General features: G+C 41.4%; 1 protein-coding gene across 9 annotated transcripts in view; it reads left to right on the top strand.

Moving 5' to 3' along the window:
- The window catches only part of RAD51B (RAD51 paralog B), a 720,881-nt gene that overhangs the window by 592,223 nt on the left and 114,475 nt on the right, over positions 1-14,183 (top strand). For all 9 annotated transcript variants that reach the window (XR_009500950.1, XR_009500951.1, XR_009500945.1 and 6 more), the window contains one exon: positions 12,637-12,715. Coding sequence is in view for 1 of the 9 variants with exons in the window: in XM_059914493.1 (XP_059770476.1) it covers positions 12,637-12,715 (79 nt within the window). In the remaining 8 variants the exon portion in view is untranslated. The remainder of the gene's footprint in view (positions 1-12,636; positions 12,716-14,183) is intronic.

Below are 14,183 nucleotides of genomic sequence, written 5' to 3' on the forward strand. Positions count from 1 at the left end.
GTAAACAGGAAGTGAACGTTAAGACAAAGTTTTAAATTGCCTGAATGCATGCCCCAACACACACACACAGACCATTGGCAAAAGCTGGGAGACTTACTGATTCAAGGCATTTAGGGAAATCTGTTTATTCAAATACAGTTCAATCATTAATCACTAAGTGACTTCATGTGTAAGGCATCTTCAATAAAATTATAGGCTGACTCCTGATCAGAAACTGTGGAGGCCAGAGGCAATGGAAAGATGTAATCAAATTGCTGAAAGGAAGACTGTCAACCAAGAATTGTATATCCAACAAAACTATCCTTCAAAAATGAAGAAGAAATTAAGACACTCTCAGAAATACAAAATCTGAGAATTTGTCACTAGTACACCTACCCTACAAGAAATACTAAAAGGAGTTCTTCAAGGTGAAATGAAAAGACTCTGAGGGTAACTTGAATCCACCTGAAAAAGTAAAGAGCACTGGTAAAGGTAAATATATAGGTAAATATAGAAGCATGAATGTGAGATTTTTTTTGTAATTCTTTTTTTCTCTAATATGATATGAAAGACAACTGCATAAAGCAATAAATATAAAACTATGTTGGTGGACTTCTAATGTATAAAGATGCAATTTGCATAACAGTGGTAGTACAAAGGAGGAGAAGAGAATGGACCTACACTGGAGCAAAGTTTTTTTTTTGTAAACAATTTAAATTAAGGTAGTATCAGACTGAACTAGATTAGTTTTAAGTTAAAATGTTAATAGCAATCCCCAGGGCAACCTATAAGAAAGTGGATAGTAAAAGAAACAAAAGAATTAAAATGGTAAACTAGAAAAATATCTAACACTGAGAAGTCAGTAATAGAAAAATAGAGGAACATAAACCACAAGATAACACAGAAAAACACGTAGCAAAATGGCAGACATATATCCTATATTATCAATAATCACATTAAAAGTAAATGGACTCAGGACTTCCCTGGTGGTACAGTGGTTAAGAATCCACCTGCCAATGTAGGGGACGCAGGTTCGATCCCTGGTCTGGGAAGATCCCACATGCCGCAGGGCAACTAAGCGTGCGCGCCACAACTACTGAAGCCTGCGAGCCTTAGTGCCCGCGTACCACAACTACTGAGCCCGCGTGCTGCAAATACTGAAGCCTGGGTGCCTAGAGCCTGTGCTCTGCAACAAGAGAAGCCACCGCGATGAGAAGCCCACACACCGCAATGAAGAGTAGCCCCCGCTCGCAGCAACTAGAGAAAGCCCACGTGCAGCAATGAAGACCCAATGCAGCCAAAAATTTTAAAAATTGAAAAAAAAAAATGTAAATGGACTCAACACTTCAATCAAACCCCACCCCCATGATCCAACTGTATAAAGTCAAAGACATAAATCAATTGAAAGTAAAAGAATGGAAATTATATACCATGCAAACTGTGATATTGTGATTTATAAGAAGTATATATATTTGGTCATTCAGATGACCAAAATATATTTCTCATATATATTTAGTCTTCATCCATAGTTCCTGACTCACATGTTCCAAAACCCTTGGAATTTTCTGAGCAATAAGAGCAATGGGAGCATCTTTTGTTACAATATTTAGTCTCTTGTCCTTAGTTTCTGAAAATGCTTCAGAGCCATAATAGTGAAATGGTTGTCTTGTTATTTATAATAAGCCCTTTCCACCACAACTGGGTTTATGTTAATGAAGATGACTTTTGTGAAGCCCCTAAGGATAGGCGCTGGTTTCCAGGAGAACCAACCATGAAAAGAGGCTCGGAAATTTCAGTCCCACCCTCTGATTTCTGGGGAGGGCAGAGGGGCTAGAAGTTGAATCAGTCAGCAATGGACAATGAGTTAATCAATTATGCCTATGTAATTAAGCCTTCATAAAAACCCAAAAAGAGAGGGGTTCAGAGAGCTTCCACGTTGGGGAACAAGAACACTTCCACATACCACCATGCTGGGCCCCAAGCTCCACTGGGACAGAAGCTATTTTGTTTGGGACCTCACCCTATATGTCTCTTCATCTGGTTGTTGATTTGTATCCTCTAATATCCTTTATAATAAATTGGTAGTCTAGTGAGTAAGTGGACTTTCCTGAGTTTTGTGAGCCATTCTAGAAAATTAATTGAACACAAGGAGAGGGTCATGGGAACCTCCAGTTAGTATCCATTCAGTCAGAAGCACAGGTATAAACCTGGGCTTGCAACTGGCATCTGAAGTGGAGGGCCGTCTGAAGTCTTGTGGGACTGAGCCCTTTACCTGTGAAATATGATTCTATCTCTGGGTAGATAATGTCAGAAGCAGGGTTCAATTCTCAGACACCCTGCTGGTGTCTGAGAACTGCTTGTTGGTGTGAGAAGGTCTCCACAAGCATACACCTTGGAATTGGGTCTAGGAACCATTTTACAAATAGTAACCAAAAAAGGGCTAGAATGGCTATACTAATATCGGACAAAATAGACTTTAAGACAAAAATTATTACTGGAAACAAAAAAGGACATTTTATAATGATAAAAGGGCGAATCCATTGGAAAGACATAACAATGTTAACCATATATGCACCTAACTGAGCCCCAGAATATATGAAGCAAAAACTGACAGAATTGAAGGGAGAAATCGACAATTCAACAACAATAGTTGGAGACTTCAGTATCCACTTTCAATAATGGATAGAACAACTATGCAGAAGATCAACAAGGAAATAGAAGACCTGAACAATACTATAAACCAACTAGACCTAATAGGCATCTACAGAACACTCTACCAAGCAATAGCAGATATACATTCTTCTCAAGTGTTTGTGGAACAGTCTCATGGATAAACCATATATTAGGCCACCAAACAAGCCTCAGTTAATTTAAAAGGACAAAACCATGCACACTAATCACACTGAAATAGAATTAATAGTCAATAACAAAGGGAAATTTGGGGAATTCTCAAATGTGTACAAAGTAAACATATACTCACACAGCCACTCCTAAATAAGCAACAAGTTAAAGAATAAATAACAAGGGGAATTAGAAAATACTTTGAGAAAATGAGAACAAAAATACAACATACCAAAACTTATTAGATGCAGCTAAAGCGGTGCTTGGAGGGAAATATATAACTTAAATACCTATCTTAAGAATTTTATTGTATGTAAATTCACCTCAATAAAGCTGATATTTAATATAGAAAGAACTAATGATCCATATTCTTTGACTATATAAATTTGCATACTACCATATAGGTGTAGTCACTAAATTCTCTCTGATTTTAGCATAATTGGGGAAAAATCACTAACTCTTTCAAACTACATATAAAGTTCACTGGGAAAAAAAAAACCTAACATGGTTTTTAAAATATATGAACAAATATTAAGCTTATAGTTAATTATATGAATGCTGAAGTATCTAGGGGAAAGTGCACTGATGTTTACAATTTACTTTAAAATGCAACAACAACAAACAAATAAGATGGGTTGGTGGATGAATAGATAAGTGATAAAAACAAGTATAACAAAATGTTAGTGGTAGAATCTACTTGATAGGTTTATGGGTATTCACTATAAAATTCTTTTAATTTTGCTGCATGTTTGAAATTTTTCAAAATAAATGATGGGAAAATTATAAACTCAAAATACCACTCTGACCCTGAACTATTGCCATCCCATAATTTATAAGTTAATAGCCTATTGATCTGAAGAAATTAATGTTTTCCTTAAGGAACAAGCTCTTTTAATTTATAAACTTTGGGAACCTAATGTATTATGTAAACATTTTTAAACAATCTCTTCACCCGGAGAGATGTTATGAAAGAGCATAATGATACTCTGGGGGGGAATAAGATCTTGTAGCCTCAGGGCCAAACTTTCTAGGAGAATCTTCCCAGGGTCTAGAATTATATTTCATAAGGGATTCAAATCAGCTTCAGATTTCTGCCCCCAGTTTCTGTAGGAAAAGTTGTGAAATAGGCCACATGTAGGTAAATTAATAAGTTCGTGCCTGCTCAAACACAGTTCATTTTTCCACCCTGTCATTTTCCAGCACTGTATTACTTCTACAGATTTTGCTCCCCTATTTTGAGAAAGCAGTTTAGACACCGTTAAACTCATTCTCTACTCTCCCCTAATAATCTTGCAAAGCTGTTGGTACTGAGGCTTCAGTGTTCCATGGAGAGTGATTTTCCAAGTGACGGAGCCGATTCTAATCAGTATACAATCCAGATATGGACTGGGACCTGGACCTCTGCCACCTTTCCCTCCAGCTCTCTTAACACAATGACTAGGGAATTCCTTTGAGGATCACTGAGTACACTTCAAGCCCCCCTGATCCTGTGGCCTCCTTCCAGCCACAGAGATCTTCCTGTCTGGAGCATTTCCGGCCTTTCTGTCCCTTGGCTTGGAGAGTTCAGCTCAACCTGGAGAAGGGACAGAAGACTTGAGGTTATCAAAAGCCTGTTGAATTATCTGATGCAAGGCTGGCTGGCTTGTTTGCCTCCCTGGCTCTCTTCCTGGGCTTCAAAGCAGCTGAGAAAACAACCTTTTTCTAAGTCTTGGACAAGGAGGAAAATCCCTGGCATGAAGGATTTCTGTCGCAGACATTTGGCACAGCTAGAGGAAAGGTTTGGTTAGCTTAGCAATGGGTTTTATTAGCCCAGGCATCCAGTTGAAATGAGATAATAGGGTCCCTGTTGAAGGACATTTTAGAGTCAGTGGGTTTGCTCCCTTTGCTTCTCAGCAGGACCCTTGCATACAGATGAAAGTATTAGGCATGTTCAACAAGGGCATCGCTGGTGAGTTCATCAACGGCCACATAATCTTGCTGATCATGGGGGAGACTGAGATAGGGTTAAAAAATTAGCAAGCTAGGAAACTGTGGATGGATGCAAAGTCCTATTTCTGAGCTATCCAACTCAACTGCTTCTCACTCCAGTTTTCTTGGCTGAACACATTACATTGTCTTTGGGCCCTGCGTTTTGTAAATAGAAAGAAAGGGACAGAAAGAACACCAGGCCTACCACCTGCCCCTACAGGAAGAAACTCTGCTTACACTTTCCTTCTGCCAGCTCATTTTACTCTGCCCTTTGCCCCCAACCAATATGAGATTTGGGGTAATGGGTGGGAAGGGGAAGGAAATAAAAGAGAGGAAGGATTCATTAGCAGTGTTAAAGGAAGCCTGCCTGGCACAGGATATGGAGAAGAGAAAGTGGAAGAACCAGTGCCAGCTTACCCTCAGCGCACGGCTGCCTATTCATGTCTGCTTCCCTGGGCCACAAAGGCAAAATTCACTTTTTCCTCAAGTCAGGGCTCTTTTGCAGAAACTCATATACCCTGCCAGGACCAGAACTCTATAAAAACAGCCTCCAGGATAGCCTGTAGCCAAGGTTCCTGACATCTTTGTGCCGTCTTCTCCACACTGGCCTTCCTGACCACCTGTGGAGGTGAAGGGCTAGGCCGGGTTGCTCCAGAGGAGGATCGCACCTGTACTTTAAAAGGACACAGGCACTATCCCTAGAAGGTGTCACCATCCTGGAGGAGGCCTGAGGTTCCTAAGCCCAGCACTTTCTGTTCTATGGCTCCTTTTCCACATTCTGAGCCTCTTGGAAGTGGGATCACGCCAGGAAAAACATGTGATGCTATAGCAAGCTGAAACCGAAGACTTGACTTTGGTCCTGCCCAAGCTGAGAATTTTGGCAGTGATTGACTGGGCGGCCTGCTCTTTTCTATGGCATCTTCTAAGTCCCCCAACTTTGGGAATGGGGTGCCAGTTAAGTCCTCAAAATGGGTATGAGTCAGAGCTTCTGAGGGTCACCATTTTTTTTGTTTGTATTTCATAATTGAGCTTCTGTTATGCATACAGCACCATACTGGAGGTTGGTAGCACCAGGAGGAGCAGCAATGATGATGATGGTCTCTGCCTTCAAATACACGGTAGTAAATTCAAGTAACATTAACTATAAAATGCTGGAGAGAACAGTAAGGACTATTAGGGAGGTACAGATAGTGCGGTGGGTTCAAGAGCCATTACCCCAGGCTGGAGAAATTGGCATATGCTTTCTGGAAGCGGTAGCATTTTTATGGGGTTCAAAGAGTAGGTAGGATTTGGACATTCAGACATGAAGGGCAGAGGAAGCTTGTGAACAGCTGAATCAACCTGCATGGATGTCCTGTCTGGTTCCCTTCTTTGTCTTGAATCGTGCCATATCCATGCTGCAGAAGAAATGCCCTTATTTGGTGTCATGTATTCTGCCTCTTTGATGTCTTATCCCATGGAAGTGGATTGATCTGTGCTTGACAAATCGGGGGCTACCATCGTGCTGGTTAAAAGTACAGACTATAGAACTAGTTGGCTTGGGCTGGAATCCTTCGGCACTTAATGAGCTGCCTTAATGTCTTCAGCACTTAATGAGCTGCCTACCTCAAAGGGTTGTTCTGAGGAATAACGTCTGTTGGTTGTTATTTCCATCATCATCATTACTGTGGGAACCTTGGAAGGCCCCCCCACCCACCCCAATCCTGTAGGACTTTCCACCATTTTAGATCAATTCCTCTTTTCTGAGAGTCTCATATTAAAATGCAAGCACCAGAAAGGGTAACAGTGGAAGGTTTAAACCAGCTATGCTTTAGAGCTGAAGAGAATCAGCTGACAACTTATTTGCTCAGAGCAAAATAGGTACCCGAGTGGAGGGATGTAAAAGAAGGGGAAGAGGGTCTGTAAGGGGAGGCCAGTGAGCTGCAAGAGCCAACTTCTCCCCCCTTGTTTTATTTAGAGTACCTAGGCCTCTGGATTTTCGCTTGTACTCTGGGAGAAACCTTCACACATACAGCATGGGGATAAAGTGAGGAACAGTGAAGAAAATGCCCATCAGTCATTTTAGGAGCCCACACATGCAAAACACTGAACTGGGCCCTATGAAATGGAAGGGTATGGAATCAGAGGAAATGCCCCTGATCTGTGCAATCCCATCAAGAATTCAGAACATACATCTAGGAAATAAATTGAGGTAGAAACAGATGACAGTCTTTTTTGTTGTTGTTGTTCGTCTTAGTGGTGGAAGTTTAATTAATGGTCTACGCTATGATTGTGTGTCTGTTTTCTTCTTCTTTTTTAAATTTTTGTGTATTTTTGGTACAACTTTTAAAGTTTACTTTCCATTTACAGTTATTATAAAATATTGGCTATACTTCCCACCATATATTGGCTATATTTTCCTATTATACAGTACATTATTGAGCCTATCTTACACCCAATAGTTTATACCTCCCCTCCCCCCACCCCTCTGAGCCCCCCGCCCCATGGTAACCACTAGTTTGTTCTCTATATCTGTGTGTCTCAGATTGCAGTCTTTTAAAAAGTGCAAATTCATACAGCGCAAATTGAATCCTCCTGACCCATAGTAGGTACTCAGTAAATGTTTGCTGATGGACGGACTGAATGAGTGAACGAGTGCCCAAGAATGAAGGGCTCACAGTAGAAGGTCAAAGTGAAAAACAGCCCAAAGGCCTAAAGGCTTCCTTGTATTATCTTCTGCCACCAGAATGTCAGCTCCATGAGAGCAAGGACCTCGTCTGTCTTGCCCCCTGCTATGTCCCCTGCACCTAGAACAGTGCCTAGCACAAGGAAGATTGCCCAGTAAATGTTTATGGGTTGAACAAGTACATGCGTAGATGGGTGGATGGTACAAATAATGGAAATTACTTCCAGACGGTAGTGGGATTTGGGACCCAACGCCTAGTACATATTAGGTATACCTTAAATGTTCCTTGAATAATTTAAAAATATTGATGAACATGTTCCTTGCAAGGATAGGTGAAGAGAGGAGAAAGTGTATCCATTAGGGCATAGCTACAGTCGAGCTTGTCTGATACGAAGGAAACATTCAAGAAAAAACCATATGGCTATTTGCAGGAAGTGGGATTATGGCTCACAATACCACACACCTGTCTTGTGGAGTTCCAGGGTTTTCAGAGCCGCATGGGTCTGTACTCATTCTTACCCAACTACGTATTTCCGTGAACCCTCAGAGGGTTCCAAAGCCAGCTACACACGCTGCACACATGGCTGAGTATGATAAAAACTTTTTCACTGAGGCCCCGGGATTTTATTCAGCAGCCAGGCCCTCCCTGCAGGGCTTAGGTATTGAAGAAGACAGAAGGACACCTGACAACAGCACAAGTCAGGCAGTGATCAGAACACCCCAGCTTTATAGGTTGACAGCATCTAAAACAGAACAGCCTAAGGTATCTGCTAGGGAGGGTTGTTTGCTTTATAAGAGGGTAATTTATTGTTTGAAAGGCACAAGGGCATGGGGTACTCATTCAAGTCTAAAAAAGGGAAGAGTCAATCTGTATTCCCAAAGATAGGTGGCAAGCATCACTTTTTTTTCTGAAATCTCTTGGGCTAAAAAGCTAATTTACACTTCCCCTCTATACTATGTTACACTATAGAATCTCCAGGTCAGAAAACTCATATTAAAAGCAATATGCACCTTCACTCCAGGCCTCTTACCAGCATGTTTGCATTGAAGTGTTTGTGGTCATGGGTTGCTTTGGACGTCTAACCACCTTGATGGTTCTCCCCCAGTTGTTCTCTTGTTTGTCATTTCCCTGTGGGAATTTGGGCTCCAATCCAAACACATTGCACCCAGCATGGTTTGCTGAATGAGAAGAGCAGGACCTTGTTCTAGATACTTCCCTTGTTCTAGATACTATGTCTCCATTGATATAACCTGAGATCACACTAGATTTTTGCAAACCACATCTCACAGCCAACTGGTATTGAACTGTAGTAAACCAACACCTAATTCATTTTCTGAATGTTAAATCTCATCTTCCCCCTTCTGTAACCAATAGTTGGTCCTCTATTCTTAAGGCCAAGGCCTTACATATATTTCAATAAAATTGTGTCCTAAAAGATTTGCAGGATTTGTCCCAACACTGTAACCAAATTGAGATTTGTTTTCATATAATGATTGTCTAATCTAATATAGTAACTCCTCTCCTAAATTTTTTTGTCTTCTGTTACCATATTCAGCATCCCATCAATTGGTTTAGTCACATGATGCACAAGTCCAAATGTCATGTTTTCAAGGAGGTCCTCTCTTACTACCCTATTTTAAATTGACCCCCTCTTTTGATTCAGTACACTTCCTATACTCTTTCTCTGCTGTTTTTCCTCCATAGCACATATAATCATCTAATATGCCATATATTCCACTACTTATTCATTTTGTATATTATCTTTTGCCTCCTTTAGAATGTAAGCTCTATTAAGGTAGCAATTATTGCCAGTTCTATTCCCTGCTGGATCCCAAATGTGTTGTATAGATTGAATATAACAGTTGAATACATCAGTATCCTCATTCAGATCAGTAAAAATGTTTAATATGATAGGACTAAGGATAGAATCAAGTACATTCTACTAGAGGTTGTTACCCCTCACCAGATTGCTATTGATCTTTTGGTCACTTTCAAATCCACTTAATGGTGTTAGCATCCAGCCCAACTTGTTTTCACTTTATCTAGGAGGCTACTGAGAATTTGTTACATTTTTTGCTGAAAATCAGTTCATGCTGGTGGTAGCCCTCTGATCTATCAATCTGGAAGTTCTTTGCCAAAAACGGAAGTGGAATTCATCTGACGTAACTGATCACTTCCTCTTTCTAACTGCATGCAATCATCCTTTTGAGAACCCATTTTAAACCCTGCTTGGGAGGGACAGGGCGTTAATCAATGACCTGTCCAAACCCCTTGATTTCCTGGAAGGGAGGTACTTCCAGGTGTGAGGTCCCTTCGTGTGAGGTCCTTCTGGCTGGGGCTCTGGTCACGTTCACAGAGTGGGCATGAGCTCCCTGGGGGAGGAAGTTGTCAGATGATGGAGGTAGCGCCACTGAGCTGAAAGGCTTAGGCTCAAATGTCATTTAGTGGTTGCATTGGACTATTATATCCTTTTGTCTGAGTCTCAGATTCTGTGGTCTATAAAATAAATTTTCAAAAATTTAGTATGATACTTTATTGAATACTGTTTATTTATACCGTTTTGGTTTCATGTCCAATTTTTTCATGCAGGCAGTAAAGATCTGAGGTTTGGGATATGTTTATTTCTATTGCTCTTTGAGCTAAAGGATTTATATTTCTCTTCTCCATTTCCTTTTTTCCCATTCTTCCTGACACACCTGTGGTTTAGGCTCTTGTCATCTCGTGCCTGAATTATTACAGTAGCTTCCTAACTAACTCCAGGATTCCCATCTCTTTCTTCTCCATCTTCGATTCTTCAATCAGGCTAATTTCCTGAACCTGGCTATTCAAAATGTGGTCTATGGACCACACCATCAGCATCTCCTAGGATCTTGCTAGAAAGACAGACTCTCAAGCCACACTCAAAACCTACTGAATCAGAATCTGCATGTCAACAGGACCTGCAGGTGATTCAAACCAACATTAAAGCTTGAGAAGCACTGTCCTCTCTTCCGCCATGTGATTCCCCTACCAAGGGGCATCCATAAACTCACATTGAACCATCCCTAAACTATCTCTGTGAGAAAAGTTCCACCTTAATTTTCAGGTGAGAGGTTTTTGATGTGAAGATGTAAATGCCCACCTATACCATCTACTCATTGGTTCTGAGAATGATGAGCAAATTTACCTAGGTAACTTTAGAGCAGTTATAAAAGTTGAGATTCACCTTGAGTTGAATCCTTCTGGTAAAAGCAAAGTATATTGGTTTTTGGTGAGTAAAAGTTAAGTGGTACTTGGGAAACATGTGGTGAGTCGGTTGGAAACGTTCAAACTAAGGTTCTTAGTTTGACACAAGCATTTTATATACTTAATTTAATCCTCAAAATAATCTCATTTAGGTGGGTGTTGTTATCCCCATTTTACCTATAAGGTAACTGAGACTCAAAAAGGTGAGGTTGTCCAGAGCCTCAGTACTGGGTAGAATTCAGGCTACACCATAGTAACAGACATCCGAAATACGGTGGTTCAGACAAGTGGCTCTGTACTGAGCTGGACAGGTGACCCCAGGTGGTAGGCTTTGCTGATTCATCAGGTCACCCAGCTTCCTTCTCCCATATTGCTTCATCATCCCCCAGGATGTGGCTGAAGCTGGTTCCTGCCCTTGGGAAGAGGGAAAGGGAAAGTGAAGAGCCCATAATTTTCTTATAATCCAGAAGTTCTACCTGTCACTTGTACTCACATTCTGTTAGTCAAAACTTAGCCACATAGCCACACCTAGTTGCAAAAGAGGCAGAAAAATGTTGAAACCTGGCGAGTTGTTAACTAACTGGAAAAGGGTGGCGACTGGGGGAGATCACAGGCGCTGCCACAGGCACTGAGCTGATTAATGGAAGAGCATAGATTCAAACTCCATGACTTCAACCTGTGGTCTTTCTACCATTCTTTTCAACCATTTCTCATAGTTGACAGTCAGTAAATGTTTGTTGAATTGAGATAGATTGAGATAGTACATGTAAGCCTTTTGATTATTTGAAATTATTTCTTCCTTCTCCCCTGCCTCCCTGATTACCTAAGTGGCTCTGTGCCAACCTATCACTATTTTTTGATGATGTTAATTTGTAAAACGGAAAGTGGATATTCATCTTCCTTCAGGAGAAATGTTATAATACAATAATCTGCCAGTTCTTAGAGGTTCTGTGGAATCACATGAAGTGTGATAAGGGGTGTTAATGATAGTAATTTTTTTAACGACCAAATGACCATCCCCTTTAAAGTGGGTGTTCTTAGGAGAATGCCATTGCTCAAAATATTTTTGATATTTTATGTTGGCTGATATAGCAGTAAAGTCTCACCGCAATAATACTTCGTGACAACATCATCAAAATCACAGAGTCATGCATACAGTCATAAGCATTTAACCAACGTGTATGTGGGTCTCCTGGGGGTCAGCTATTTAGACTGGGCCTGGCTGGCTAGCTCTGGGTCAGGTGTCTCTCATTCTCCTTATGAGATAACAGATTACCTTGAACATATTTCTCTCTGGCAGTAGCAGAAGCATAAAAGAACAAGTGGAGTTACGTGAGGCTTCTTGAGGCCTAGGCTAAGAATTGACACAATCTGTTATTCAAAGCAAGTCATGTGGCCAACAAACCCACAGTCCAGGGCCATGGGAAATACTCTACACCTCATGTAAGAGGGAATGTAGTCACATGGCTAAGGTTGTGAATACAGACTTGGTGAAGATTTGGGGCCAACAAAGCAACCTATCATGGCTCTGCCTTTACCAAGTCATTTTCAATATTTGCAGTGATGTTAAATCTTTATCTTTTAGGGGTAGATTTTATTTTATTTTTTTAGTAAAATAGCTAAATTTATGAATGAAATTAGACAATCAGGCTAAATTTATCTTTGGGCAGAAAGGTGGCTATTTAGACATGCGATATCATAATGAAACTTATGTCTAGAACTGGTTCAAGAATATGGCATTCAGTGGTAGAACAGTTGGAATTGATGTACAGCCTTCCAAGGTGATCAGTTGACTGAAGGAATAATACTCATTTGTTTCTGAAATAATTTCACAATAAATAAACCTCACAGTTTACAGTCACATGTTCCCACTTTGTTTCAAAGTGGGAATAGGAATGAATAGAGGCTCATCTCTATTTCCTTTGACTAATCCTGAGCAAATATGCTTTCTGTGCAGATTCTCATTGCCAAGTCCCCTCTGGCGACCTTCACCACATTTGTCTACACCATCGAGAAGGAAGGCCTGGTTCTTCAAGGTAAGATTCTCGGATTAAGCCATTTCTTTAGTCTGATTATGCTCAGTGCTGCCCATTGCGGGGTGATAATTACTGCTGTGCTCCTGATAGAAGCTCCTTTGGGATGGAATCAAAGGCCAAGATGAATTGACCAGTGACGTTTATCCTGATAAGATAAGAGAGACTGGCAATTGTGGCAAGACTTTGACAGAGGTTACGGAGAACTATAGAATTTCCTAACAGACAACCCAAGAATGAGGGACAGATCGAGTAGGCTAGGAACTGCAACCACCCCAGTCCTCTTCGCAGGTTCCATGGGGTGAGGGACCAGGAGGTAGGTCTCTGACACCAGCGTGGAGGGCCCAGCCCTGCCTCAGAGCCTTCTCACTTAGCGGGTGGAGGAACGTCATGGCTTCACGAGCGCTACTTCCTCGGCCTCCTTCCGGTTACTCCATTTCCTCCCACTGTGCTCAAGTCCCGACTGGGGACCAGGCCTTGCAGACCTGCACTTTGTGACACGGGCCTGAGTTCTGGCTCGTGGTAGAGCCCCCCAAGGCCACAACCCAGAACTAATTCAACAAACAGGGGGAAAAGTGGATTGAGGGGCATCATTCCCAGATGCTGGGTCCTCGGGTGGTTAGGAAAAGCATCCAATGGCAGATCTGCAGAAAACAGTGAACAGGAGGGGGTAAATTCAAACCCCACTGAACTTAGCCCACAGGGTCAGATGTCCCAGACAGCTTTGTAGATTAAGAAGGGTCCCCACAGAAGTGCTCAGGATACACGACTGTCCCCCGCTGTCAGGCAGGAGGCCCTGCCCCAGGAGATGCGTAGGTGCCCATCTAGCCGGAACCACAGAGGAGCATATTGCCATTGCTTTCCACGGGTGGAATATCTGCCCTTTAGGATTTTGTAAGCTGAGTGTTTTTCCCAAGTTTATGAAACAGGGTAAGTCCTTACAATATCCCCACGGAGACACATTGCATTGCAAAGATCTAGCAGGACTTTTGTGGGGCAGGCTAGACGGTTCATGCTTCTGACTGAGGAACAGGCTGCAGCCTTCCTTTTCCTCTCCTTCTAAAACGTCCACTTCTTAATGGACCCAGAAAGCAGCGTGTTTGTTTGGTGCAGCTGAGCTCCACAGCAGGGACTCGGGTCCAGGGAAATTTGGAGTAAGAACTACTGACCTTTGACTCTTAGCCTTTGACTTATGCTATCTAAGTTCCTTGGTAAATATTTTTTTTACAATTGCAAATATTGTTTTCTGACAAAGAAGCAGAGATTTTAAGACCAGATTAAGCAAAGCAAACAGCAGGCCCCTTTGTTACAGACTCTCTAAGGGTGTATAAGTAATAAGCAATCAGAAAGCTGGACTTGTGTTTACCCAGTGCACAGTGTGCCCTTTGGCTCTTCATTTTTAGAGCCGTTTCTTAAAAGATTAGAAGTCTAGTAAATAGCAATTTTAGATGAAGATTTCAAGAAGTTCTAT

The sequence above is a fragment of the Balaenoptera ricei genome, chromosome 2, assembly GCF_028023285.1.
Source record: "Balaenoptera ricei isolate mBalRic1 chromosome 2, mBalRic1.hap2, whole genome shotgun sequence".
NCBI classification, from domain to species: domain Eukaryota; kingdom Metazoa; phylum Chordata; class Mammalia; order Artiodactyla; family Balaenopteridae; genus Balaenoptera; species Balaenoptera ricei.